Source organism: Zea mays, chromosome 2 (assembly GCF_902167145.1).
Source record: "Zea mays cultivar B73 chromosome 2, Zm-B73-REFERENCE-NAM-5.0, whole genome shotgun sequence".
NCBI classification, from domain to species: Eukaryota; Viridiplantae; Streptophyta; class Magnoliopsida; order Poales; family Poaceae; genus Zea; species Zea mays.
In genome coordinates this window covers 53508274-53535692 of record NC_050097.1, presented here as the reverse complement: position 1 = coordinate 53535692, position 27419 = coordinate 53508274, and the positions used below count along the sequence as shown (strand labels likewise).

The 27419-nt window shown below is 51.9% G+C and overlaps 1 protein-coding gene across 2 annotated transcripts in view; it reads left to right on the top strand.

Moving 5' to 3' along the window:
- Positions 1–27419, top strand: part of LOC103646450 (nicotinate phosphoribosyltransferase 2) — a 77761-nt gene that overhangs the window by 32490 nt on the left and 17852 nt on the right. For both annotated transcript variants that reach the window (XM_008671185.2, XM_008671186.3), the window contains 3 exons: positions 24344–24419; positions 24912–25013; positions 25088–25204. In XM_008671185.2, coding sequence (XP_008669407.1) covers positions 24344–24419; positions 24912–25013; positions 25088–25204 — 295 coding nt within the window. The remainder of the gene's footprint in view (positions 1–24343; positions 24420–24911; positions 25014–25087; positions 25205–27419) is intronic.

The window sequence follows — 27419 nt, the reverse complement described above, 5'->3', positions numbered from 1 at the left end:
CCTCTGCCGCGACCACCGCTCCCGGCCGCGCGCGGGCAGCCGCCCCGGCTCCGCGACCTCCTCTGTTTTTGGACGCAGCAGGGAGCAGCCGCTCACCTCCACTGCTCCCTCCGGTGTTGTTCTTCAGGCAGGCTCTACCTCGCTCCCTCCCCGACCCGGCTTCGTTCCTTGCTGTGACTTCCTCCAACCGTCGCTGCCATGGACGACACCACCTCTGCCGCCACCGGCCCCATCACCCCCGCTGCGATCAGCAGCGCGCCCGCCCATGGAGGGGCCCCCTACATCACCGGCCTTGCGCCGCTTCCTGCCGTCTCCCCGCTGACCCTGCGCCGCGGATCTCCGCCGGGGTTTCCCACCCTCGCTTCACCCACCTGGAGCCACGCCGTCACGCCCTCCGCACTTCCCACCGTCGCCTCCCCGCTCGTCGACACCCTCGCGGAGATCCAGGCCGCTGTGACGGCCTCGCGGGAGCGCGAGCGCGCCGCCTCCCTCGCCCTGGAGCGAGAGCGTGCTCTGGGTGCCGCTCTGACCACCCAGATGGCCACTACGCAGCGCCTCCTCGGTCGCCCGCCGGTCGCCCCTGTGGAACCCCCGGAGGACCCCCGCGACTCCGACCTCGACGCCGACCTCATCGCTGCTCTTCACGCTCAGGCCGCTGGTCTGCACAACATCCGGGCCCTCGTGTCCGTGGTGTTGGATCCGGCGTCTTCCCACTACCCCCGCTGGCGAGGACAGGTCCTCCTCACGCTGCGGCGGTTCGTCCTCGACGATCACGTCCTCATCGATCACGACGCTCCACCGCCTCGCTCCTGGTGCCTCATGGACAGCGTTGTCCTCTCGTGGCTCCACGGCACCATCACCGTTGAGCTGCAGGACATCATCCGCGATCAGGCGGACACTGCTCGCCAGGCGTGGCTCGCTCTCGAGGACCAGTTCCTCGGGAATCGGGATGCGCGGGCGCTCCACCTCGATGCCCAGTTCCACCTGTTCTCTCAGGGAGACCTCTCCGTGGGAGAATACTGCCGCCAGATGAAGGGCCTGGCTGACTCTCTCCGCGATCTCGGCGAGCCAGTTGCCGATCGTACCCTGGTGCTGAACCTCCTGCGTGGCCTCAGCCCCCGCTACGGTCACCTGAAGGCTCTCATCAAGAGGAGCGTGCCCTTCCCCACCTTCCACGCCGTGCGGAACGAGCTTCTCCTCGAGGAGCTCACCATGGCGAATGAGGCACCCACTCCTGCCTCGGCCCTCTACAGCGCTCCCACCAGTGGTCAGCCGCCTTCAGGGGGCCAGGCCACCCGTCCTCCGTCGACCGGGGCTCCCACCCGACCCCCTCCTGCCGTCCCGGCGGCCCCTCGTCCGACTTCTACGACCGACGGGGGTCGTCTCTCCCGCAAGGGCGGCCGTGGGAGCGGCGGCTCCTCTCGTGGTGGTCCCTCCGGCCGGGGTGGCGGCCACGCGTGGCCGTCCTTCTACAACCCCTGGACCGGGACCATCGCCATGTGGCCGGGCCAGGCACCGAGTACCCCCCGTCCTCCGGCGCCCGCCCTCCTGACTACACCTCACTACGGCACACCTCCTTATGGTGTTCCCGTCGTGCCCCAGGCTCCGCCCGCGCTCCTGCCCCCGGGGACCCACACCTCGACGCCTTGGTCCCCGCCGGCTGGTGGTTGGGACAGCACCTCCCTCGCTGCTGCCTTCAGCACCATGGCGATGACCCCACCCCCCTCCGACTGGGTGATCGACTCCGGTGCCTCGTACCACACCACCCCCACGGCAGGCACGCTCTCTCGCTCTCATCCCCCACTCCCCTCTCACCCATCCTCGATCGTCGTTGGAAACGGTTCCACTCTGCCAGTCACCTCAGTAGGTGCCTCGGTTCTCCCTGGGCCGTTTTACCTCAACGATGTTCTCGTAGCTCCCCACATCACCCACAATCTTCTTTCTGTTCGTCGATTCACTACTGACAACTCCTGTTCCATTGAGTTTGACCCCTCTGGTTTTTCTGTGAAGGATCTGGCCACCAGGACCCTTCTCGCCCGCTGTGACAGCTCGGGGCCTCTCTACACGCTCCAGCCCTCCACCGCCGGCGTGTCTCCACCTCCTGCCTTGGTCTCCACCACCTCCTCCACCACATGGCATCGACGTCTCGGCCATCCTGGACCCGACGTCATGACCAAGATTACCAGTAGTCTCGATCTTTCATGTAGTAGGGGACATTTTGAGGGTCTCTGTCATGCTTGTCAGTTAGGCCGACATACTCGTCTCCCATTTACTACTTCTTCTTCTCGGGCTGAGCAGGCTTTTGATCTGGTTCATTGTGACCTTTGGACCTCCCCTGTACTCAGTCTTTCTGGTTATAAATATTATCTGGTGATTTTGGATGATTTTTCCCATTTTCTCTGGACCTTCCCGCTTCGGTTGAAGTCGGACACATTCACCACCCTCACACACTTCTTCACCTGGGTATCCACTCAGTTTCGTCGCCCGGTCCGTGCTCTGCAGTGTGACAATGGCCGCGAGTTCGATAACAACGCCTCTCGCTCCTTCTTCCTCACTCATGGCGTCCAGTTGCGTCTCTCGTGCCCCTACACTTCTGCCCAGAACGGCCGAGCCGAACGCATGATCCGCACCACCACTAATATGCTCCACTGTCTCCTCTTCCAGGCGTCTCTCCCTGCCAGCTACTGGGCAGAGGCCCTGCATACTGCCACCCACCTCCTCAACCGTCTTCCCTCGAAGGCGGTACGCCACCCTATCCCCCACTTCGCCCTTTACGGCACAGCCCCTTCCTATGACCACCTTCGCGTGTTCGGCTGTGCCTGCTACCCTAACACTTCTGCTACCGCTCCACATAAGCTTTCTCCTCGCTCCACCCGCTGTCTATTCCTTGGCTACTCCCCTGACCACAAGGGGTACCGGTGTCTGGACCTCACCTTCCACCGCATCATCATCTCTCGTCATGTCGTCTTTGACGAAGATGTGTTTCCCCTTGCTGGCTCCACCCCACCCACCGATCTTGACTCCCTCCTCGAGTCCGATCCGATTCCTCCCCCACCTTCGGCTCCCCGTCTTGCGCCGTTACCTGCTCCTCGTGCGGCCCCCACGACCTCTTCCGCGCCACGCGCGGCCCCGTCGACCCCGCCTGCGCCACGCGCGGCCCCGTCGACCCCGCCTGCGCCACGCGCGGCCCCGTCGGTCCTGCCTGCACCACGCACGGCCCCGGCGATCCCGCCTGCGCCACGCGCGGCCCCGTCGACCCCGCCTGCGCCACGCGCGGCCCCGTCGACTCCGGCTCGATTCGCCAACCCCGCCCTCGTCTACCATCGCCGCGGCCACGCCACTACCTCGGCACCCCCCGACGCGTGCCCATCGACGAGCGCGGCCCGCTTCGCCGACCCCGCCGTCGTCTATCACCGCCGTGAGCCGGCCCCTCCTGCCGCTCCCGACGTTCCGGTGGCTCACTCCGAGTCATCCGTATACCACCCGGTCGCCATCCATCGCGATCCCGGGCACGTCCACCCGATGGTGACTCGACGCGCTGCTGGCGTTCTCCGCCCCGTCGACCGGCTCATCCTGGCAGCCGCTACGACCAGCACTCCACCCGACGCTTCACCGGTACCCTCCTCCGTTCGCACTGCCCTCGCCGACCCACACTGGCGTCGCGCTATGGAGGAGGAGTACGCGGCCCTCTTGGCCAACCACACTTGGGACCTGGTGCCGCGTCCACCAGGCACCAACGTGGTCACCGGCAAGTGGCTATTTCGCCACAAGCTGACCTCAGACGGCTCCCTCGACCGCTACAAGGCCCGTTGGGTCCTTTGGGGCTTCACCCAGCGCCCCGGAGTGGACTACGACGAGACCTTCAGCCCTGTCGTCAAGTTCGCCACTGTTCGCGCCGTCCTCTCCCTCGCCCTCTCCCGCGACTGGGCGATCCATCAGCTCGATGTCAAGAATGCCTTCCTCCATGGCACTCTGACGGAGACTGTCTACTGCAGCCAGCCCACCGGCTTCGTCGACGCTGACCGTCCGGGCCTGGTTTGCCGGCTGAACCGATCCCTGTACGGCCTCAAGCAGGCGCCACGGGCTTGGTACAGCCGCTTCGCCTCCTACCTGGCCTCTGTCGGCTTCGTCGAGGCCAAGTCGGACACGTCCCTGTTCATCTACCGGCGCGGCGCCGACACCGTCTACCTCCTACTCTACGTCGACGACATTGTGCTCACGGCATCCACCGCCGACCTCCTTCAGCGCACGATCGTCGCCCTTCAGCGGGAGTTCGCGATGAAGGACCTGGGGCCCCTCCACCACTTCCTCGGCGTCACCGCCGAACGTCGGCCCCAGGGTCTCTTCCTCCATCAGCGCCAGTACGCCATCGACATCCTGGAGCGGGCTGGCATGTCTGACTGCAAGCCCTGCTCCACGCCTATCGACACTCAGGCGAAGCTCTCTGAGGACGACGGGCCTCCGGTCGCCGACGCGACGTCCTACCGGAGCCTCACCGGCGCGCTCCAGTACCTCACGTTCTCCAGGCCCGACATCGCTTACGCCGTCCAGCAGGTGTGCCTGCATATGCACACTCCGCGGGAGCCCCATCTCACTGCGCTCAAGCGGATTCTACGCTACCTCCGCGGCTCCCTCGACTACGGTCTCCTACTCCGCCCATCCCCGACGTCGGAGCTCGTGGTCTACACCGACGCTGACTGGGCTGGCTGTCCCGACACGCGCCGGTCCACCTCCGGCTACGCCGTCTTCCTGGGCGCCAACCTCGTCTCTTGGGCCGCCAAGAGGCAGCCCGTCGTCTCTCGCTCCAGCGCTGAGGCCGAGTACCGTGCCGTGGCCAATGGCGTGGCCGAGGCTTCCTGGCTGCGCCAGCTCCTCCACGAGCTCCACAGTCCCCTCCAGCGCGCCACCCTCGTCTACTGCGACAACGTCAGCGCGGTCTACCTCTCCACCAACCCCGTGCAGCATCAGCGCACGAAGCATGTGGAGATCGACCTGCACTTCGTCCGCGAGCGTGTCGCTGCCGGTGACGTCCGCGTTCTCAGCGTCCCCACCACGCTTCAGTTCGCCGACATCTTCACCAAGGGGTTACCGTCGAGTGTCTTTTTAGACTTCCGATCCAGTCTCAACATCTGTACAGGATAGAGTTGTGACTGCGGGGGGGTGTTAGACTACCCGTCTAGGGTTTGTGCTATTCCCTGTGTAATGACCGTTATACCCCTGTGTAATGGGCCTTGGCCCAGTTACTCTCCCTATTTAATACCACTCCCAACCCCTGATTAGGGTATGGGTTCCTATTCTAACACTCTAGATGCTCAAGACTTATTCCATCATTCTCCCCCTAAGTCTTGGGCGTCGTCTTGTGAGAAAGTTGGGCCATCCCGGACCTGGAGCAAAGCTCAACAAACTTGATCTTCCCAAGGGGCTTGGTGAGCAGGTCTGTAAGCTGATCCTTGGTGTTGATGTAACGCGCCTTGATGCTCCCTTCTGCCAAGCAGTCTCGGATGAAGTGGTATCTCAGCCGGATGTGCTTGCTCCGTTCATGGAACACGGGGTTCTTGGCCAATGCCAGAGCGGACTGGCTGTCCACCCTGAGTTCCACCGCTCCAGTGTCTCTCCCGAGGAGATCACCGAGCAGTCGAGCCAGCCAGAGCGCCTGAGTCGAAGCAGTGGACGCCGCTATGTACTCGGCCTCGCAGCTGGACATGACCACCACCTGCTGCTTGACCGACTGCCAGCTAATGAGGCACTTGCCGAGGAAGAAGAGGATCCCGCTTGTGCTCTTGCTAGTGTCGATGTCGCCGGTGTGGTCGCTGTCGCTGTACCCGACAAGGTGTGCCTCCCCAGGGCACCTCGGGTAGTAGAGACCGTGGTCGAGAGTCCCCGCAACATAGCGGATGATCCTCTTCACAGCCTGCTCATGCTCCGTCGTCGATCGCTGCAAGAACCGACTAACGTAGCCGACGGAGTATGCCAAGTCAGGCCGTGTGTGGACGAGGTAGCGAAGGCTCCCCACAAGACGCCGATACTGAGTAGCATCCACCTCCTCTGTCATGCTGTCGCGACTCAGCTTCAGCCTCTCCTCCATCGGAGTGAGAGCTGGGTTGCAGTCGGTGAGCCCAGCCAGCTCAACAATGCGCCTGGCATAGGCGGTCTGGCGAAGTGTGATCCCGGAGTCTCCCTGGTGCACCTCGATCCCCAGGTCACTCATTTGGAAGGTGGCCTTCATCTCTTCCTTGAACGCTGCCACCTTTGCATCCTTGGCGCCGGTGATCACCAAGTCGTCGACGTAGACACCCACCAGCAGGGCATTTTCTCCATTGCCCCGCCGATAGATGGCCGCCTCGTGCGGGTTTGGCATGAAGCCCATCCTCTTGAGCGTGGAATCCAGCTTGGCATTCCACGCCCTTGGTGCCTGTCGCAAGCCGTAGAGAGCCTTGCGCAGGCACAACACCTTGCCCTCCTTGCCAGGGATCGCAAAACCTGGCGACTGGTGTACATAGACCTCCTCCTTTAAGTCGCCGTTAAGAAACGCCGACTTGACATCCATGTGATGAACTTGCCAGCCCTTCAGAGCTGCTAGCGCGAGGAGTCACACGGATTCCATCCGTGCTACAGGGGCGAAGGCATCGTCGAAGTCGATCCCCTCCTGCTGCAAGAAACCGCGTGCCACCAAGCGAGCCTTATGCTTGACGATGGCGCCGGCTTCATCCCTCTTCAGTTTGAACACCCACTTAAGGGTGATCGCGCGATGACCATGAGGGAGATCAGCGAGCTCCCAAGTGCGGTTCGTCTCAACCGCGTCCATCTCCGACTGCATCACGGCACGCCAAGCCGCATGTTTCTCGGCCTCCACGAAAGACCGAGGCTCACCATCGTCGCATGCAAGATGCAACTCTCCTGCCAGAATGCGAGACGCAGTGCCCGGCACCGACGGGTCGATGAGAAGGCCCTCCACCCTTCGATACCGCAACGGCTCGCTGTCGTAGCACGCGTCGACGCGCTCCTCGTCGCGGGACAGAGGGGTCACGAGCTCCACTGGGTCGTGCTCGACACGAGCTGGTGTCAGAGAGGACGTTCCCGGAGAGGGTACCGTCGGTGCTGGAGTGCGTGGTGGCGAAGAGCTCGCTTCAGCCGGAGTCGTGGCTGGAGTGCATGGTGGTGAAGAGCTCGTTGTAGCAGGAGTTGGAGAGTTTGGCGCTGGAGTCGGTGGAGACTTGGGGGCTGGGATAGACCTGCTCGGAGAAGAGTTGCCTACTCCCCCAGCTCCCTCAAAGTGGACGTACTCGATGGTGAAGTCGTACGTCGGAGTCGTGCCGTCGTCCACCGCCTTGTCCCACGCCCATCCTCGCCCTTCATCGAACACTACGTCGCGCGCCGTGCGCACACGCTGTGTTCTTGGGTCAAGGATGCGGTAGGCCTTCGAGCCCTCCGCGTAGCCAATGAACACCCCCGGGGTGCTCCTATCGTCGAGCTTGCTGATGTGGCCAAGCTCCTTGGTGAATGCGAGGCAGCCAAAGACCCGTAGGTGAGAGACCGCCGGCTTGCGCCCATGCCAAGCCTCGTACGGTGTCATCCCGTTGAGAGCCTTGGTGGGCGAGCGGTTGAAGATGTAAACCGCTGTCACCACCGCCTCTCCCCAGAAGACAGCTGACATTCCTCTCTGCTTGAGGAGAGCCCGAGCCATCCCCACAACCGTCTGGTTGCGCCGCTCGACGACGCCGTTCTGCTGCGGGCTGTACGGCGCGGAGTAGTGGCGCTGAACGCCCTCATCCGCGCAGTACGACGCGAACTCAGCCGCCGTGAATTCGCCGTCGTTGTCGGTGCGCAGCACGCGCAGCTTGCGGCCGCACTCCGCCTCCGCAGCGACCTGCACACGCCTGATGGCGTTCGCAGCCTCTCCCTTGCTGCCAAGGATCATCACCCACATGTAGCGGGAGAGATCGTCGACGAGCAGCAAGAAGTAGCGTCGTCCTCCTGGTGTGACTGGTGTCACCGGGCCACACAAGTCCCCATGCACGAGCTCGAGCCTCTCCTTGGCTCGGAAGCTCGACTGCTGGGGAAAGGGGAGCCGTCTCTGCTTTGTCAACACGCAGACATCGCAGAATTGTTCCACATGGTCAAGGCACGGCAGGCCTCGTACCATCTTCTTGGCACTGAGCCGCTTCAGAGCCTCGAAGTTAAGGTGCCCGAAGCGCTCGTGCCACTGCCATGCCCCGTCGTCTCGACGAGCAGCAAGGCAGCAAGGTTGTGCCACCTTCACATTGAGGATGTATAGCCGATTTGGACTCCTGTGTACCTTGGCAAGAAGGCGACGAGAGGGATCCCAGATCCTCATGACTCCGTGCTCGACCTCCACGCGCGAACCGTTCTCATCCAGCTGTCCCAAGCTGATGATAGAGTTCCTCAACGCGGGGATGTAGTAGACTCCGGTGAGCAGCCTGTGCTCACCAGACGCGGCGGTGAAGACGACTGAGCCGGCGCCCTTGATCTCTACGCCGGAGGCGTCCCCAAACTTGACGGAGCCTCGGACGCTAGAGTCAAGCTCGGTGAAGAACTCCCGTCGGCCGGTCATGTGATGAGTGGCGCCGGTGTCGAGACACCATCCTTCGATCATGTCCTTGTTGGAGCCGTCGCCGAGGAAAGCGCGTGCTTTCGACTCATCAAGGTGGAGGAGTGCCGCTGCGGCCGGTGCCGCTGGAGATGGCTCGATGCTTGCATGTGCCAGGAGCAGGGCCTCCTCCTCCGCCTCCGCCTGTGCGACGTTGGCCTGGCCACGTCGTGGCTGACGACAATCCCTGGCCCAGTGGCCAAGCTTGCCGCAGTTTTGGCAGCCGTCGTCTCGTGCCGACTTCTTGTTGCCGACGGCGCCGCCTTGGGCACCTCCACGTGCACCACCCTCAGCATGTCCTCGCGCCCCGGCCTGGGCGCCTCCACGCGCCTTGCGCGGTTTGCCGCGTTTGCGGCCTCGTGTCAAGGAGGACTCTCCCTTCTTGTCACCCTGGCAGGCCTCCCACTGCTCCCGAGTGAGATGCAGCTTCCCGCCGATAGTGATAGGCCCAGAGAGAGCCTGTGGTTCGTCGCCGTCGACCACCTTGAGGCGACCAATCGCCTCTTCGATCGTCATCGTGGAGAGGTCTAGCAGAGACTCGATCGAGCGAGCAATCTGCCTGTACTTCTCGGGGATGCAACGGAAGAGCTTCTCAACAGCTCTCTTCTCATCGTAGGTGTCGTCGCCGAACTGCACCATCTTCTGCAACAGAGTGTTGAGGCGGAGAGCAAAGTCATCAACATCCTCACCTGGCTTGAAGGCCAGGTTCTCCCACTCCTTGCGAAGTGCCTGCAGTGTGGTCTTGCGGGCACGATCGCTGCCGATGCGGGTCGCAGCGATGGCGTCCCAGGCCTCCTTGGCAGTCCGCTTCTGGGAAAGCGAAAACTGCATCTCGGGCGGGACTGCAGCAATGAGGGCATCCAGCGCCCGCCGATCCTCGTGGTAGTCGACGTCGTCGTAACGAACTGCTTCCCACATGTGGCGAACCTGGAGCCGTACCCTCATCACCGCGGCCCACTCAACATAGTTGGTCTTGGTGAGGGTAGGCCACCCACCGCCGGGACCGATGTCCCTGACAATGGCTTGGGCCATGCGGCGACCATGGTACCGATCCGGGGAGGGAGAACCGCGCCGCCTATAGAGGCCGCGATCTCCGTCGACTCGGTCGCCGCCGTCGGGAGCACCGCCGGCGCGTCTACGCCCGTCTGGGCTGCCGCCGCGTGCGCCCCCGCCTGGAGCGCCGTCAGCGTGTCGGCGCCTATCCGGGCTGCCGCCACGCGCGCCCCCATGGGGATGCGCGGCTGCCCACTGTGCCGCCTGCTCTCGCGCTGCTTCTCTCGCCAGCCTGAGCTCTTCGTCGGTGTTGCCGTCGACAGAAGTAGAGCTGCCAGCTCTACTGCCGCGCAGAACCTCGAGCTCTGTTGCCGCCGCACGTGCAGCATCCGCCGGCTCCGCTGCTTCTACTTCCGCTCTCGCCGCTGCCAGTTCCGCCGCCGCCAACCGTGCTGCCCTCGCCGCTGTCGCTGCAGCCGCTGCTGCTGCTCGCTCGCGTTCTTGTGCCGCGGCGACCTCGGCCTCCTGCTGGCGTCGCGCACTCGAAGTGGCCGAGCGTAGGGACATGGTGGGCTAGTGAGGAGTCGCTGCGTGTGGAAGAGGCTGTCTCAGACGAAAGGGGAGGAGATGAGCACGAGATGTTTAGGCTGCAGGATAGTTTGGCTCTGATACCAATTGTAAGTAGAGGGACTAACTCTCATCAAGAGGATGACACTATGAGTTGGGGCAATTTTCTGTTTATTTCCTCAAACACTACACAATGCCATACCGATCTAAGGGTTGGAGACCCATATTTATAGCCCTAGAGGCTGCACTACCACACCTTCTCACACACACTACACAACAGGATTGTCCTCTAGATGCTAAAGAGACTACAGAGGACAGTCAAAAGCGACTGTTGTCCTCTAGATGCTAAAGCGACTACAGAGGACAGTCAAAAAGCGACTGCTGTCCTCTAGATGCTAAAGAGACTACAGAGGACAGTCAAGTTGTCCTCTAGATGCTAAAGGACTATAGAGGGCACTCAAAAGTGGCTGCTGTCCTCTAGATGCTCAAGACTTATTCCATCATACCAACACTCCCTTCGAGGCTCGGGGGCTACTGTCGGGGACCATAATTAGGGGTACCCCCAAGACTCATAATCTCAGCTGGTAACCCCCATCAGCACAAAGCTGCAAAGGCCTGATGGGCGCAATTCAGGTCAAGGCTCCGTCCACTCAAGGGACACGATCTCGCCTCGCCCGAGCCCAGCCTCGGGCAAAGATAGCCGACCCAGGAGGATTCGCGTCTCGCCCGAGGGTCTCCTCAAGCAACGGGCGCACCTTCGACTCGCCCGAGGCCCACCTCGGGCAGGCTTCGCGGAGAAGCAACCTTGGCCAGATCGCCACGCCAACCGACCGTATCGCAGGAGCATTCAATGGAAGGATCGTCTGACACCTTATCCTGACGTGCGCTACTCAGTCGACAGGGCCGAAGTGACCGCAGTCACTTCACCGCTCCACTAACCGACCTGACAGGAAAACAACGTCGCCTGCCCTGCTCCGACTGCTGTGCCACCCGTCAGGGTGAGGCTGACAGCCGCCAAGTCCGGCCTCAGGCGCCATAGGAAGCTCCGCCTCGCCCGAACCCAGGGCTCGGTCTCAACCTCGACTCCGGAAGACGGTCTCCGCCTCGCTCGACCCCAGGGCTCGGACTCAACCTCGACTTCGGAAGACAGTCTCCGCCTCGCCCGACCCCAGGGCTCGGACTCAGCCTCGACCTCGGAGGAGCCTCCGCCTCACCCGACCTTGGGCTCGGACCGACCACGTCGCAGGGGGGCCCATCATTACCCTACCCCTAGCTAGCTCAGGCTACGGGGAACAAGACCGGCGTCCCATCTGGCTCGTCTCGGTAAAACAAGTAATGATGGCACCCCGCGTGCTCCATGACGACGGCGGTTCTCAGCCCCTTACGGAAGCAAGGAGACGTCAGCAAGGATCTGACAGCTCCGACAGCTGTGCTTCCATAGGGCTCAAGCGCTCCTCCGACGGCCACGACATCACATGAACAGGGCAGCAACACCTCTCCGACAGCCACGTCGGTTTGTACATAGGACTCTGGCTTCCCTCTGCTAGACACGTTAGCACATTGCTACACCCCCCATTGTACACCTGGGCCTTCTCCTTACATCTATAAAAGGAAGGTCCAGGGCCCTCGTACGAGAGGGTGGCCGCGCGGGAGAACGAGCCGACGCACAAGGCTCACGCTCTCTCTCTCTCTCCCTCGCGAACGCTTGTAACCCCCTACTGCAAGCGCATCCGCCTTGGGCGCAGGACAACACGAGGCCGCGGTTTCCCCTTACTGTTTTCCCCCTTGTGTTCCGTCTCGCGCCGACCCATCTGTAGGATCTAGGACACCGGCTAGAGGGGGGGTGAATAGACGGTTTTGACTTAAAATCAAAAATACTAAATAAATTTAGTCAATACAACAAGAGGAATAAATTCTCTAGTGACAATAAGTAAACAATGTATGAAAAACAACTATGGTGATTGAATACTTGAAGAACAATAAGCAAATCACTAATCAATTGCAAGGCAATAAGTAATGCGAGAAGGTAGAGACACCGAAATTTATCCCGTGGTATCGGTGATTTGCCGATCACCCCTAATCCACGTTGAGGTGGACTTCAAGCTCTCACTTGCTCCTCTATCAAGACACGACTTGATCTTTGAGCCAAGTGGACAAGAAATCACTCAATACCTCGGTTCCACTAATGTCACCTTTGCCGCTCCGGCGAGGTAGGCGCGAACCCCTCACAATCAACATCGCGGCTTCTCCACAATCTTCTTGGAGAGCTCGACGGAGACAATCACTCGAGCCGTCTAGGAGGCGGCAACCTCCAAGAGTAACAAGCCAATGACGCTTGCTCGGTGTACCACCTAGTGCCTCAAGAATCACCAAATGATGCAAATGCACTAGGAACCCTCAATCTCTCACTAGAATGCAATCTCAAGCAAAGAGTGTGAGAGAGTGAGTTGGAGGATCACAAATGAGCTCAATGTGTGCAAGGAATGGCCAAGAGAGCTCTCTCACACGAGCTACCCTTCTATTTATAGCCCCCCTTCAAAATCCAACCGTTATGTGCAAAAGACAGCAGTTCTGCGCACACGCGGATCGTCCGCGCCCTAGGGCCGGACGGTCCGCCGTACATTTAACGGCTATAATGACCGTTTGAAAACATGTCAGAGCTGACTCAAAAGGTGGGTCCGGACAGTCCGCCCTTCAAGGCCGGACCGTCCGCGACCTGGCAGATTGAAACACCCGAGCCTCGGATCAAGAGAAGTTAACACACGTGGACCGTCCGGCTATAAATCCCGGACGGTCCGAGACCTGAGACAGTACTGTCCGGACTGGTCCCCCGGACAGTCCGTAGTACAAATCTACAAAAACACACAGTCCCTGTCCAAAAACGAGTTTGACACTTGCGGACCGTCCGCCCCTCACAGCCGGACCGTCCGCCTATAATTCAGGGACTGGCCCGAAGCCACCCTCCTCTGGTCATGACTGCGGACGGTCCGGCCCTAAGGCCCGGACGGTCCGCAGTGCAATAGAACAAAGTGTCCACACAAATGGTCAGACTTCGGACTCCCTCTGGAGGATCGCGGACGGTCCGCCCCCGAGGCCCGGACAGTCCGCACGTCCATGACTTCGCAATTTTCAAACATGCTTTTGAAAGAACTTTTAACTCACGAAATGTGAAGCGCGGTTAGTCCTCATGCAAATGCAACTACTTGATGCTCTATGAGGCACTAAGTTTTACACAGATCTAAGCCATTGACCCCTCTTAATAGTACGACTATCTAGCCTACTAATTCGGTCAGGTATCTTCTCTAAACACCTCAAGACCGGCAAAAAGAAACCTATATTATACCTTTCCCTTCATCTGATCCACAACCAATGCGTATGATTCTTCAACATTTCCTGTTCTATGTGGTCCAACCCTGCATTCTTATTTCTCCAAGAATCGTTAGTCCACAAGCAGTTGTTATTAATTACCAAAACATTACCAAAGGGGACTAGATGATTCACAATCTTCCCCTTTTTGGTAATTGATGACAACACTACATAATATATTAAAGAGAAGTTTAGTTTATCCAAATCTCCCTCATACCTAAGGTATAAGATAGATCTTGGAGATGAGTTTTATAGGACTTATCTTGATTTGAAGTTCTGTCCGAGAGATAGATAAATCCCAATAAAAACTCAGTATGTAAGAAAGGCTCCCCCTAAGTGTGTGCAGGATTATTTGAAGCTGAAGATATAACACACATAATATATTGGAGTTTGATGGAGACTTTCCTACAATCATGGTTATCGAGGCATACAAGAGATGATTCGTAGAGTGAGCGCAACAATTATAATCACTCCTCGATTAACCACACATAGAGTAATTTGAACTAAAACATAGTTCATCCCACAGAATATTACGGATAGTAGTCCACAGACATACGACATAGAGTTAATAGTTCAAACCAGTTCCAAATGCGTAAGACATAAACTAATGCAGGCGGCATAAAAAAGGTAAAATGCATATGCATGGTCTTAATGTCCACATAGAACCACCAACTCCCCCTGAAGGAGACGCCAGACAACTTCTCATCACTTCTCTCCCCCTTTGGCATCAATTGCCACAAAGGAGAGGCCTCACTGATCACTAGGCGGAGGATGCATGTTGTAGTAGTGAGTGCTGAAAGTGTCAAACAGGGAGGAGAACTGGCCAAAATCCTGCTGGAGCTGCTGCTGCCTCTGACTTATATCATGCATGTTGTCATTTGTAGAAAGATTGTCAAATTGACTGGAGAGAGCACCCATGTTATCTTGAAAACTCTGTTGCATATTATTCAGCCTGGACATGATGGGATCAGTGACATTAGTGTGAATTTGATCACGAAACTCAGAAAACTCAGAGTTGAGCGCATCCCAGTTACTGTCAAAACGAGACTGCATGTCATCGAGGCGGTGATCCACATGTGTCATCAAGCCCTCAAAGCGAGTATCAATATGAGTCTCAAGCCCTTGCTGCATATTGTGAAAATAAGGGTCAAAGTATCCTGGAGCAGGCTCCCAATATTGCTGAGGCTGGGGAGGTGGAGGAGGAGGCATCTGCTCTCCCTCAACATTAGGAGCTGCTCCACCCTCATAGCCAGGGTCTTCCTCATCATCTGGAAAGGGAGTGAGAGGCCTGGTGAGAAACCCTATCTCATTCTTAAAAGGTCTGAATGGTGTGTGAACAATCTCGCATGGGCCCTCAAATCTTGTCTTGGATTTGATGAGAGCCATAATGTAGGGAGCATATGCTAAATTTTGATTGTTGTCCATTTTCAAGTCATTAAGCTGTCTCATCATGAAAAGAACAATATTCATGACTTCACCATTCATGATGTGCTGGATGATGTTCCAGAACTTATCTCGTATTTTACTCTTATCACCACTCTTGGGAAGAATGGTGACTCTGGCAATCTTGTTGATTACAGCAGGATGATGTCTGAGTCCTGCTGTCTCTCCAAACCTCCTGGGAATTCCGAGCCTGGCTGGCTCATAAAATTGCACAAAATCCTCAAAATTATCTTCAGTATAAAGATTCAGCATCCATGGATTCAGTGCCCCCAGCTGAGGATTGGGCCTCTGAATCAGTGGTTGGTGTATAGTCATCATCATTTCCACGAGGGCGATTTGATTTAAAGCGACCTACAAGTTTCTTGCGGAGACCACCAAAACCACTGCAACAATGTGACAGACATCCATAGATAAATAATTGATACCAATCACCACTATAAAAAGGAATGGAACTGTAATGCTCTGCCAGGGTCCGGACGGTCCGCGCTAGGGGGCCGGACTGTCCGCGCCAGAGGCCCGGACGGTCCGCGTCCACCAGGCGGACGGTCCGCGACCGACCAGGGGAGACTCCAAGGAACCCTAGCCGCCACAATTGTTGAATTTGATGATTTTGCAGAGAATACTCATCCAAACGAGTTCAAAATTTTACATAGCATTCACATTGAGGAGAACTAACAATCCCACCAATCAGATTTTGAAAACTACTGCTCAATTTCAGATCAGAGAAGAAACCCAAATAATCTCAAAATTGAAGAGATTTGATGAAATCCACAAGATTTGAAGATACCGTGAAGAAGACATGTTGATGGAATGTTGCCACAAGCTGTCGGACTGTCCGTGCGCAACTTCACTTCACCGTCCGCGCACACTCGACACAGGAGAGTATTTGGCGAGTGGAGAGCAAGAGAGAAAGGGCGAATGAGCACAAATGACAAGTCTGCGGCCTCTGCCCGATTTTACTGCCCTGTCGCGGACGGTCCGCGCTGGGGCGGCGGACGGTCCGCGCCCTGATGAGTTTAGACGGTCTGCGAGGCTGATCGGACAGTCCAGTTCCTGATGCTGCGGACGGTCCGCGGTCCATGGGCGGACGGTCCGCGCCCTGATACTCAGTTTTCCAATTGCTGTCCACTTTCTGATTTTGAATTTCGAATCCGAATTGGTGCTTATATATGGACATTTCGAACAATCCAAGAGTTAGTATGCATGCATATACATATTATGTAATTGAGTAGTGCAAAATTTTTAAATTAAACTATTTAGAGCAATTTGGAATGAAAAATGCACCAATAATACCAAATAAATAGCATAAGGAGCATATTTAGACCCGAGATGCAATACGACACATGTGTGATCAACTTCAAGCCACATTTGAGAGATCGATCACATTAATTTCACTTCTTAGAGAACAAAATCTTGTTTCATCCAAAGACTTTGTAAAAATGTCTGCTAATTGATCATCCGTGCCAATGGAATAAATAGAGATATCTCACTTGCCAACATGATCCCTTAAGAAGTGATGCCGTATATCAATATGCTTAGTTCTTGAGTGTTGGACCGGATTGGTAGCCAATTTTACCGCACTCTCATTATCACACATGAGAGACACATTCTTGAAAATAATTCCATAATCCAATAAGGTTTGTTTCATCCATAATAGTTGAGCACAACAATTTCCGGCCGATATATATTCCGCCTCGGCGGTAGATAGAGCAACCGAATTTTGTTTCTTAGAAGACCATGAAACAAGAGATCTACCAAGAAATTGACAACAACTGGAGGTGCTTTTTCTATCAACTTTGCACCCCGCATAGTCCGAATCCGAATATCCAATTAACTCAAAGTGAGCACCTTTGGGATACCATAGACCAATATAGGGAGTATACTTCAAATATCTTAAAATTCTTTTAGCGGCCTTCAAGTGAATCTCTCTAGGTGAAGCTTGAAATCGAGCACACATGCATACACTAAACATAACATCGGGCCTAGATGCGATAATATAAAGCAAACTACCAATTATTGAACGAAAAAGTTTTTGATCAACCATAGTACCTCCTTCATCTAGGTCTAGATGACCATTTGTTGCCATTGGAGTCTTGATAGGCTTAGCATTTTCTAAACCAAACTTCTTGAGCATGTCCTTCAAATATTTTGATTGACTTATAAAAATTCCATCTTTCAATTGTTTGATTTGAAGGCCAAGAAAGAAGCTCAATTCTCCTATCACAGACATTTCAAATTCTTTTGACATCATTTTTCCGAACTCCTCACAAAATAATTCATTAGTAGATCCAAAAATAATATCATCAACGTAGATTTGACAAACAAATAAGTCTTTGCCAATTCTTTTAGTGAATAGAGTAGTGTCAACCTTCCCAATTTTGAAGTCTTTGGAAAGCAAGAAATCCCTAAGCCTTTCATACCAAGCGCGTGGAGCTTGCTTAAACCCATAGAGAGCTTTAGAAAGCTTGAACACATGGTTAGGTCTTTTGAGGTCCTCAAAACCGGGAGGTTGTTCAACATACACTAGTTCACTAATCTTACCATTTAGAAAAGCACTCTTTACATCCATTTGGTAGAGCATGATATTATGTGCACAAGCATAAGCAAGTAGAATCCGGATTGCTTCTAATCTTGCTACGGGAGCAAATGTCTCCCCAAAATCCAATCCTTCAATTTGAGTGTATCCTTGTGCAACTAATCTTGCCTTGTTTCTTACTAGCACACCATCTTCATTGTGCTTGTTGCGAAACACCCATTTTGTACCAATAACATTGTGGTTCTTTGATCTCTCAACAAGCTCCCAAACTTCATTTCGAGCGAAGTTATTTAATTCTTCATGCATTGCATTCACCCAATCAACATCAAGTAGAGCTTCATCTACACGGTTAGGTTCCATACAAGATACAAAAGAGAAATGTTCACAAAACAAAGCTATGCGAGAGCGAGTTTGAACACCCTTACTAATATCACCCACAATTTGATCAACCGGGTGATCCTTCACAATGGAATGATGAATTCTTGATACCGTTTGATAATTGCTTGTTGAAGCATTAGGAGGAACCGAAGGTCTTGAAGTACCTTGATCATGAGTATGCATGGTTTCATTGAGTTGTTGGCTTTGGTGATCTTCCTCATTTAGAGTTGAGGATGAAGGAATGACAACCACACTATTTTCATCATCATCTTCCTTTGGTTTTATTTCACCAATGGCCATTGTTTTCATTGCATTTATCAATTGAGTTCCCCAACATCATCGAGATTATCACTCTCATCTTGAGACCCATTTGTTTCATCGAATTCAACATCATATGCTTCCTCAATAATACCATGAGTTTTGTTGAAGACTCTATAAGCCTTACTATTTGATGAATATCCAAGAAGAAAACCCTCATCACATTTCTTCTCAAATTTAGAAAGCCGGCTTCCCTTTCTCAAAATATAACATTTGCAACCGAATACCCTAAAATATGAGATATTTGGCTTTCTACCAATGAGCAATTCATATGGAGTTTTCTTCAAGAGCTTGTGACAATATAGTCTATTTGATGAATGACAAGCGGTATTTATTGCCTCGACCCAATAAGAATCCGATATACTATATTCCGCTAACATAGACCTAGCCATATCAATAAGTGTTCTATTCTTTCTTTCAACAATACCGTTTTGTTCCGGGGTATATTTGGAAGAGAATTCATGTTTGATACCCTTGTCATCACAATATTAATCAATTCTTGCATTTTTGAATTCCGACCCATTATCACTTCTAACCTTTTTGATGTCGAAATCAAATTGATTTTGAACCAATATAGCAAATGACTTGAATGTTTCAAACACATTGGATTTGTCTCGTAGAAAATAAACCCAAGTAAATCTTGAATAATCATCCACAATCACTAGGCAATTAGAATTACCACCAATACTTACAAAAGATGTGGGCCCAAATAAATACATGTGAAGTAATTCCAAAGGTCGATGAGTGGACATTTGACTTTTATTTGGATGAGTGTTTGCCACTTGCTTACCGGCTTGACAAGAGCTACACAATTTGTTCTTTTCAAACTTCACATCTTTTAAGCCTCGAACTAAGTCATGCTTGGTTAACCGATTGAGTTGCTTCATCCCAACATGACCAAGTCTTCTATGTCATAACCAACCTAGTGAAGCTTTTGAAAATAGGCAAGTTGTGAGCTTTGCCTCATTAGATGAGAAATCAACAAGATAAAGATTTTCATGTCTAAAACCTTTAAACTTAAGATTGCTACCATCAACACTAGAGATAATAACATCTTCAACCGTGAAATTGCAACAAAATCCTAAATCACATAATTGAGCTACGGAAAGTAAATTAAAATTCAAAGACTCAACCAATAGCACGTTTGATATAGAATGATCATTTGAAATAGCAATTTTACCCAAACCTTTAACATTTCCTTTACGATTATCTCCAAATGTGATACTATCATAATTTAAGCAATCTTCCTCACTCATTTGGGTAAACATTTTCATATCCCCGGTCATGTGTTGAGTACATCCACTATCCAACACCCAATGATTCCCTCCCGCCTTGTAGTTTACCTACAAAAGGAAATCAATCTCTTTTAGGTACCCAAACTTGCTTGGGTCCTCGGATGTTAGTGACGAAGGTCTTTGGCACCCAAATAGCTTTCTTTTTGTTTCCAACAATTGAAGTATCAACAAACTTAGCATGAACACCTTTTGCATTATGAGAAAGAACATAACAATGCTCAAAACAAGTGGAGGATACATTTTTGAACTTGGTACAATTTTTCTTAACGTGTCCCTTTTTGTGACACTTGTAACACACTTTGTCACATTCTTTCACAAACAATGTCTTTTGCTTTACAAAAGCATTCTTTCCTTTCTTGGGAACATATCGAAGACCTTCACGGTTAAGAGAGCATCGTTGACTTCCCAATATGAAATCCAATTTAGCCTTACCACCATATGCCTTTTCTAGGTCATGAGTTAGAGTGTTTATTCTATCTACTAACACTTCATTCTCAACAATAATTTTTGATTCATCAAGAGCAATGTTATCATTGAGAGAAATTTTGCATTTATCACAAATAGAGTTAGTAGTTAGTGGTTCACTTGTAAGACTATCAAGTAAGTCACAAGTGACTCCAACATCCTTAGTGACCACCTCAACTTCATGCACAATAGATGATTTTTGAGCATCCGCAAGCTTCTCACAATTTTCTTTTAGATCATTGTGAGAGGTCTTGAGCTCCTTAAAAGACACTTGGAGGTTTTTATACAATTCCTTCAAGGTCTTAAATTTTTCTTTTTCTTTGTGCATGTAGTCATCGGCCTCACCTAACATTCTAACAAGATCATCATATGAATAGCCATCATCATCAACATCATCGATATTATCATCATCTTTTATATCATTTAAATCGGTGATGATTTTTACCTTAGCATCTCCCTTTGCCATGAGACAATGGGGGGATGAGAAGAGTGAGGGAGCTTCCTTGATGGCAATTCCGGCATTAAGCTTGGATGAGGTGTCATCATCATCATCATCCGAGCTATCATCCGAGTCCCATTCAACTAAGTAGGCTTTGCCATCTTTCTTCTTGTTATAATATTTCTTTTTCTTCTTGTCACTTTCATCTTTGCCCTTCTTCTTCTTGCTTGGGCAATTCATGGCAATGTGACCGGGTTCCGCACACTCAAAACACTTTCTATCATTGAAAGCATTTCTTCTAGATGTTTGACCTCTTCTAGGTTGACCTCTCTTCATCTTCATGAATTTATTGAATTTCCTTACAAATAAAGCCATGTCACCATCACTCTCACTTTCATTTTCTTCATCATTGCTATCTTCTTTTTCAATTGCCTTTGAGGCCTTGGCTTTGAGAGCAATAGATTCATTTTTCACCTTCTTTGCCAAACTTAAAGCATCGGCTTGTGACTTCTTAAATATATCTTGAGTGAGAATTTCTCCCAATACTTCGGTTGAAGAAGTTGTAGATAGATCACTCCTTACTAGCATTGTCACAATAGTCTCATATTTCTCCGGAAGTGATCTAAGGAACTTGTGTGTGAAATCCACATCCGGTACATTAAAACCAAGTCCTTTGAGTTCATTTACTATCTCATTCAACCGATTGAACATATCGGATACACTCTCATCTTCTTTCATAATAAATTGCTCAAACTTCCCTTTGCACACATATAGTTTGGCACTCTTCACAATTGTAGTTCCTTCATGAATTTCCATTAGTTTTATCCAAATCTCATGAGCGGTTGTGAGATTCTTGATACGATTGAACTCATTTATATCAAGAGCATCATAAAAGACATTCATGGCTTGATCATTTGTGAGGATATTCTCATTATCACTAACGGATGGTTCATCTTCCTTCAACACAACAAATCCATCCCTGACAATTGGCCAAATTTTTCCACCCATTGCTCTAAGATGCATTGACATTCTTATTTTCCAATAATCATAATTGTTTCCATCAAAGTGCGGTGGCTTCACAATGTGCACATTGTTGTTACTAGCCATTTTGTCCCACTCCGGGATGATTAGATCCACAAACAATGGAGTCCTCGGCTCCGATACCACTTGTAGGATCTAGGACACCGGCTAGAGGGGGGGTGAATAGACGGTTTTGACTTAAAATCAAAAATACTAAATAAATTTAGTCAATACAACAAGAGGAATAAATTCTCTAGTGACAATAAGTAAACAATGTATGAAAAACAACTATGGTGATTGAATACTTGAAGAACAATAAGCAAATCACTAATCAATTGCAAGGCAATAAGTAATGCGAGAAGGTAGAGACACCGAAATTTATCCCGTGGTATCGGTGATTTGCCGATCACCCCTAATCCACGTTGAGGTGGACTTCAAGCTCTCACTTGCTCCTCTATCAAGACACGACTTGATCTTTGAGCCAAGTGGACAAGAAATCACTCAATACCTCGGTTCCACTAATGTCACCTTTGCCGCTCCGGCGAGGTAGGCGCGAACCCCTCACAATCAACACCGCGGCTTCTCCACAATCTTCTTGGAGAGCTCGACGGAGACAATCACCCGAGCCGTCTAGGAGGCGGCAACCTCCAAGAGTAACAAGCCAATGACGCTTGCTCGGTGTACCACCTAGTGCCTCAAGAATCACCAAATGATGCAAATGCACTAGGAACCCTCAATCTCTCACTAGAATGCAATCTCAAGCAAAGAGTGTGAGAGAGTGAGTTGGAGGATCACAAATGAGCTCAATGTGTGCAAGGAATGGCCAAGAGAGCTCTCTCACACGAGCTACCCTTCTATTTATAGTCCCCCATCAAAAACCAACCGTTATGTGCAAAAGACAGCAGTTCTGCGCACACGCGGACCGTCCGCGCCCTAGGGCCGGACGGTCCGCCGGCCGGACGGTCCGCCGTACATACAACGACTATAATGACCGTTTGAAAACATGTCAGAGCTGACTCAAAAGGTGGGTCCGGACAGTCCGCCCTTCAAGGCCGGACCGTCCGCGACCTGGCAGATTGAAACACCCGAGCCTCGGATCAAGAGAAGTTAACACACGCGGACCGTCCGACTATAAATCCTGGACGGTCCGAGACCTGAGACAGTACTGTCCGGACTGGTCCCCCGGACAGTCCGTAGTACAAATCTACAAAAACACACAGTCCCTGTCCAAAAACGAGTTTGACACTTGCGGACCGTCCGCCCCTCACAGCCGGACCGTCCGCCTATAATTCAGGGACTGGCCCGAAGCCACCCTCCTCTGGTCATGACTGCGGACGGTCCGGCCCTAAGGCCCGGACGGTCCGCAGTGCAATAGAACAAAGTGTCCACACAAATGGTCAGACTTCGGACTCCCTCTGGAGGATCGCGGACGGTCCGCCCCCGAGGCCCGGACAGTCCGCACGTCCATGACTTCGCAATTTTCAAACATGCTTTTGAAAGAACTTTTAGCTCACGAAATGTGAAGCGCTGTTAGTCCTCATGCAAATGCAACTACTTGATGCTCTATGAGGCACTAAGTTTTACACAGATCTAAGCCATTGACCCCTCTTAATAGTACGGCTATCTAGCCTACTAATCCGGTCAGTTATCTTCTCTAAACACCTCAAGACCGGCAAAAAGAAACCTATATTATACCTTTTCCTTCATCTGATCCACAACCAATGCGTATGATTCTTCAACATTTCCTGTTCTATGTGGTCCAACTCTGCATTCTTATTTCTCCAAGAATCGTTAGTCCACAAGCAGTTGTTATTAATTACCAAAACATTACCAAAGGGGCCTAGATGATTCACACCATCTGGGCTGGGACACGCAGCGACAATTTACTCGTCGGTCCAGGGACCCCCCCGGGGTCGAAACGCCGACAGTTGCATGACATGCCCTTGCAGGAACACAATCACCATTGGCCATCGAGACCCACATGTTGTTGTTGTCTCTTGTCACCAGTCCGATGGAGCACATGACCCTGGCATTGATGTTGTGGGTCGAGTCATTGTTCAGGAGGGCAAGGAGCCAGTGACCATGGATGTAGGCATGGAAGTGCATGATGTCCTCGGTGTGTATGCCGGTGATGGTGTGTGGGGAGACGACCAGGATGCCTCGTCGAGCAGGTAGCGATGGCCTCAAGATAGAACAAACACTAGCACTAGTGGCACCACATGTATGGTTTGTTGCAGTTGTAACACAACCCTTGGTGACGACGCTCAGCCATCTCGACCGGTGTGAGGCAGTAGAACTGGTGTAGGGAGCATGCAGTGCCGCCATTGGAGGCGCTGCGGACAGCCAGACATGGTCACGCCCTCAGCAGTTGCGTGCGGCGGGGCAAGTTGCACCAACGACGTGCATTGGGGAGGCTAGATGGTCTGCCGCACCAGGGCTGGCATGGTGGCCGCGGTGCGAGGCTCATAGGCTCACGCTAGGTGCATGGTCCTCTGCAGGTCCTTGGGTTCTTGGAACTCGACATTGATCCGAATTTTCTCCTTATGACCCTGAACGATGAGGTCGGCCTTCGAGACTGGCAAAAGATTCAGCGTGTGGCGCACCAATGCTTGAAGTGATCATGGTATTCCTGGACCGTAGTGTGGAAGGGGAGATGCACCAGTTTGGCGAGACAATTGATACATCTCATCTCATATAATGATGCTTATTTGACCCCTAAGAAAGTGATCCTTATTTTTATGGAAAACTCGTAACAAGAATCAACCATGATTCTATTTTTTATAAAAACAATGCAAAATATCTAAGGAAGAAAAATTATGGGCATTTTGCCTCTAACTGCTTGTGTGGCCTAGCAACTGGCGCGGCCACGACTCCTATTAGTGATGTCGGTCATAACATCAGTCTTTTTTTTGCAGCAATGTTTTGGCTGGAAATTTGTTTGGCATACCACTTCGTGGAACACATTCTCATGCTTTTGTTAGCTCATATATGGTCAGTGAAGTATCCTTCCTGCTATGAACGAATGAAAGTTTATGCAGATGCATTTACTTTCATCGTTGGAGAGCATTATATCTGTATACTGTAATTTCATTGGTCAAACAAAACCTTCGTTCTTCACTGCATTGGTTACTAGCCCACTGTTGTTTCATGATTCTAGGTAATTTGTTTAATTTCTTCTCTTTTCAACCATGCTAGTTTTTTTCCTCATCATGTTCTTTTAGTCTGATGTGGAATCTATGAATTATCAATTTATCATTCCTCCTTTTCATATCTTTTCTGGGCAGTGTGCACAACAAGTGGTACTGTCCCAGTGTCCCTCGCATTTTTTTCATTGAACGAACATGAGAGCTGCATATCATTGCATTAATAGGCTGTCCCTTGGATGTTCATGCTTAGATGTCCATTTTGAGGGTATTTTTCTTCGTGGTAGTTATCGCAATTTGCTTGTTTCATGATTTGGTAATGTACTTTCCACCCTTTCAGAGCCTTGATGAGATACCAAACAAGGCCCTCAGGAACAAAGATGGCTCAAGAGTTTGCGAGGATTTTGTTAGTTTAGTGCAAGAGTGGCTTCAAAAGTTTCAGGTATGCTTCCAGAAACTTGTTACATTGGTTTAATTATCATGGTATTCTTATGTTACTTTTGGGGTTGATTTCAGGCAGCAGATTCATTAGGTGGTGTATTTGGTGATACAAATAAAAGTGAGCTGGCTGCATTTGCATCCTACGCATTGGCTTTTCCAAGCAACTTTCTTGCTCTTGTGGACACATATGACGTGAGTTGTTACTTTGTTACTTTGTTTGAGCTTTAAGCTTTTCTCTTGTTGTTTGTACTTCAATTCATGTCTAAGTGGGTAGGGTCAAGTCTCTTTTCTTGAGGTTGTGAGTAGGTCTGAAAACCTCCCTTTGTCATTGTTAACTTCTATAATTTTCTGTTTGTCTTTCTGAACACTCCTTTCTTTTTGTGCTGATATTAAGAAATCATGATCTTTTGTTTTACTGTCAAACTTGTTACTTTACGCATAGACATATATGGACTTTTGTGTCCTGAGGGTAGACTGCTCGGTGATTGCATATGTTGAGCACCGTTTTGAGCTGGCGGACGGTCCGCGCATGAGTAGAGCAGTTTAGGGTTCCGAGTTTTGTGCTACGGTTGTTATCTAAATTCGCTCGGAAATTAGTTCGTAAAGTGTCCAGCCCCCCTGCTCTATATATAGAGAGGCATACGACCGATTTGAAACAACGAATCGAACCTTCAATCAATACAATTCACATTTTATCCTAGGAGTAGTTCTAGTCTAGTTTAGGTTTAGCCTCTCGATCTCCAAATTCTCCGCTTCTCTTCGACTCTACGCCGATTAGAAGAGTCTAGGTCGGCCTGTCGAGCCTAGACATCACCTAGGATCTCTCCTCCCCGACGGGGTCCCTCCCGGGAGCGAGATCCAGGCCGCCGGCGGCGACTTCCGCCGCCCCTGCGTACGCGCGGACCGTCCGGCCGTCAGGCAGAGGACCCTAGCCCTGCGCCAGGTCGCGGATCGTCCGCGCCTGACCAGAGAGCACCACCACGGTTCTTGTTGAGTGTTTGGCGCTCCGAAAAGGCGTCAACATACTTTTTGGCGACTCCGCTGGGGACAAGAAATATAGACTCATCAAATCGGCCCTCAATGGCTGGTTCAAGAGATAGCTCTGATATTTCCCCAAGCAACATCATAGAGGCGACTTGGGAGACCTTGCCGGCTGACGAACAGCTTCAGTTCGAGGAGCACAAGGAGCAGATGATCCAGGAGGCAAAAGCAAAATTCTTGGCCAACTTCAAAGTGGACAGGAACAACAAGGTCATCCGACATCGGGCGACGGATCCGGCTTCACTGCGACCCACGCCAGATATCCCCAATGTAAGTAATACAAACGAGCTGCAATCTCTTAAGAATTATGTAGATGAACAACGTGAACAAATGCAAAATATCATAGGGGATATGCAAAACGATTATAAGAGACTAGTACGTGCATTTGATAAATCTAGTATAGCAAATTTTCCTTCACACGAGGTTGAATTAGGGGATAACGCACGTAATACATCGGCTAGAGGTTGTCACGACCAGTCACAACCCCTTTATGTGATGCCGATGGACACGTACCCTGAGCAACCGCAAATCGGCAGCAAAACAGCCGATCTGCACATGTCACGTGAGCGCGGACCGTCCGGGCCAGCCACGGCCGAGCCCATTTTTAATGGGGTACCCAGACACGCACCCGAGCCACCACATATGACACGGAATCTGAACTACCTAGTCGGATCGTCCGCATACAACGACGGATGGTCCGCACATAATCACGGACGGTCCGGGCCAATGTCCGGACAGTCCGCACATGACCTTTTTGAGGAGGATTGTTACTTGAATCCTCACCCGTCCCAGCAACACTTCCCATCACACTATGCAATGCACCAGCCCATTAATTTAAGATCCAGAGCCCAGGAAAGCTTTCCGGCCCCACATAGAAGGCCGGAAAGAAACGATCAAACCTATGACCCATATAGGGCAAATGGAAATGCACCACGTAGCTCAAACCAATGGGGGGAAAGACAATATGCTAACATCCAGCCAACCCCACCTATGTTTGACCAGAGAGCCGGTGGTCTCGCACCGGCTGCCATTGATATAGTGAGGGAAGAAATAGCCGGGGTGTTCCGAGATAAACTCGGAGTGAGCATGGTCCCTGGGGGGCAATCGTATCGGAAACCTTATGACAGCCGATTTGATCACCACCCATATCCACAGGGAACCAGGATACCCGAATTCGCAAAATTTTTGGGTGATCAAGGAAAGAACACGCGCGGACACATAGGCCAGTTTTTAGCACAATTAGGAGAATTGGCCGACACAGGCATTTCGCGTACGTTTATTTTCATTATCTCTAACAGGAACCGCGTTTGCATGGTATGCCACTTTACCTCCAAATTACATTTCATCATGGGGGATCTAGAACAAA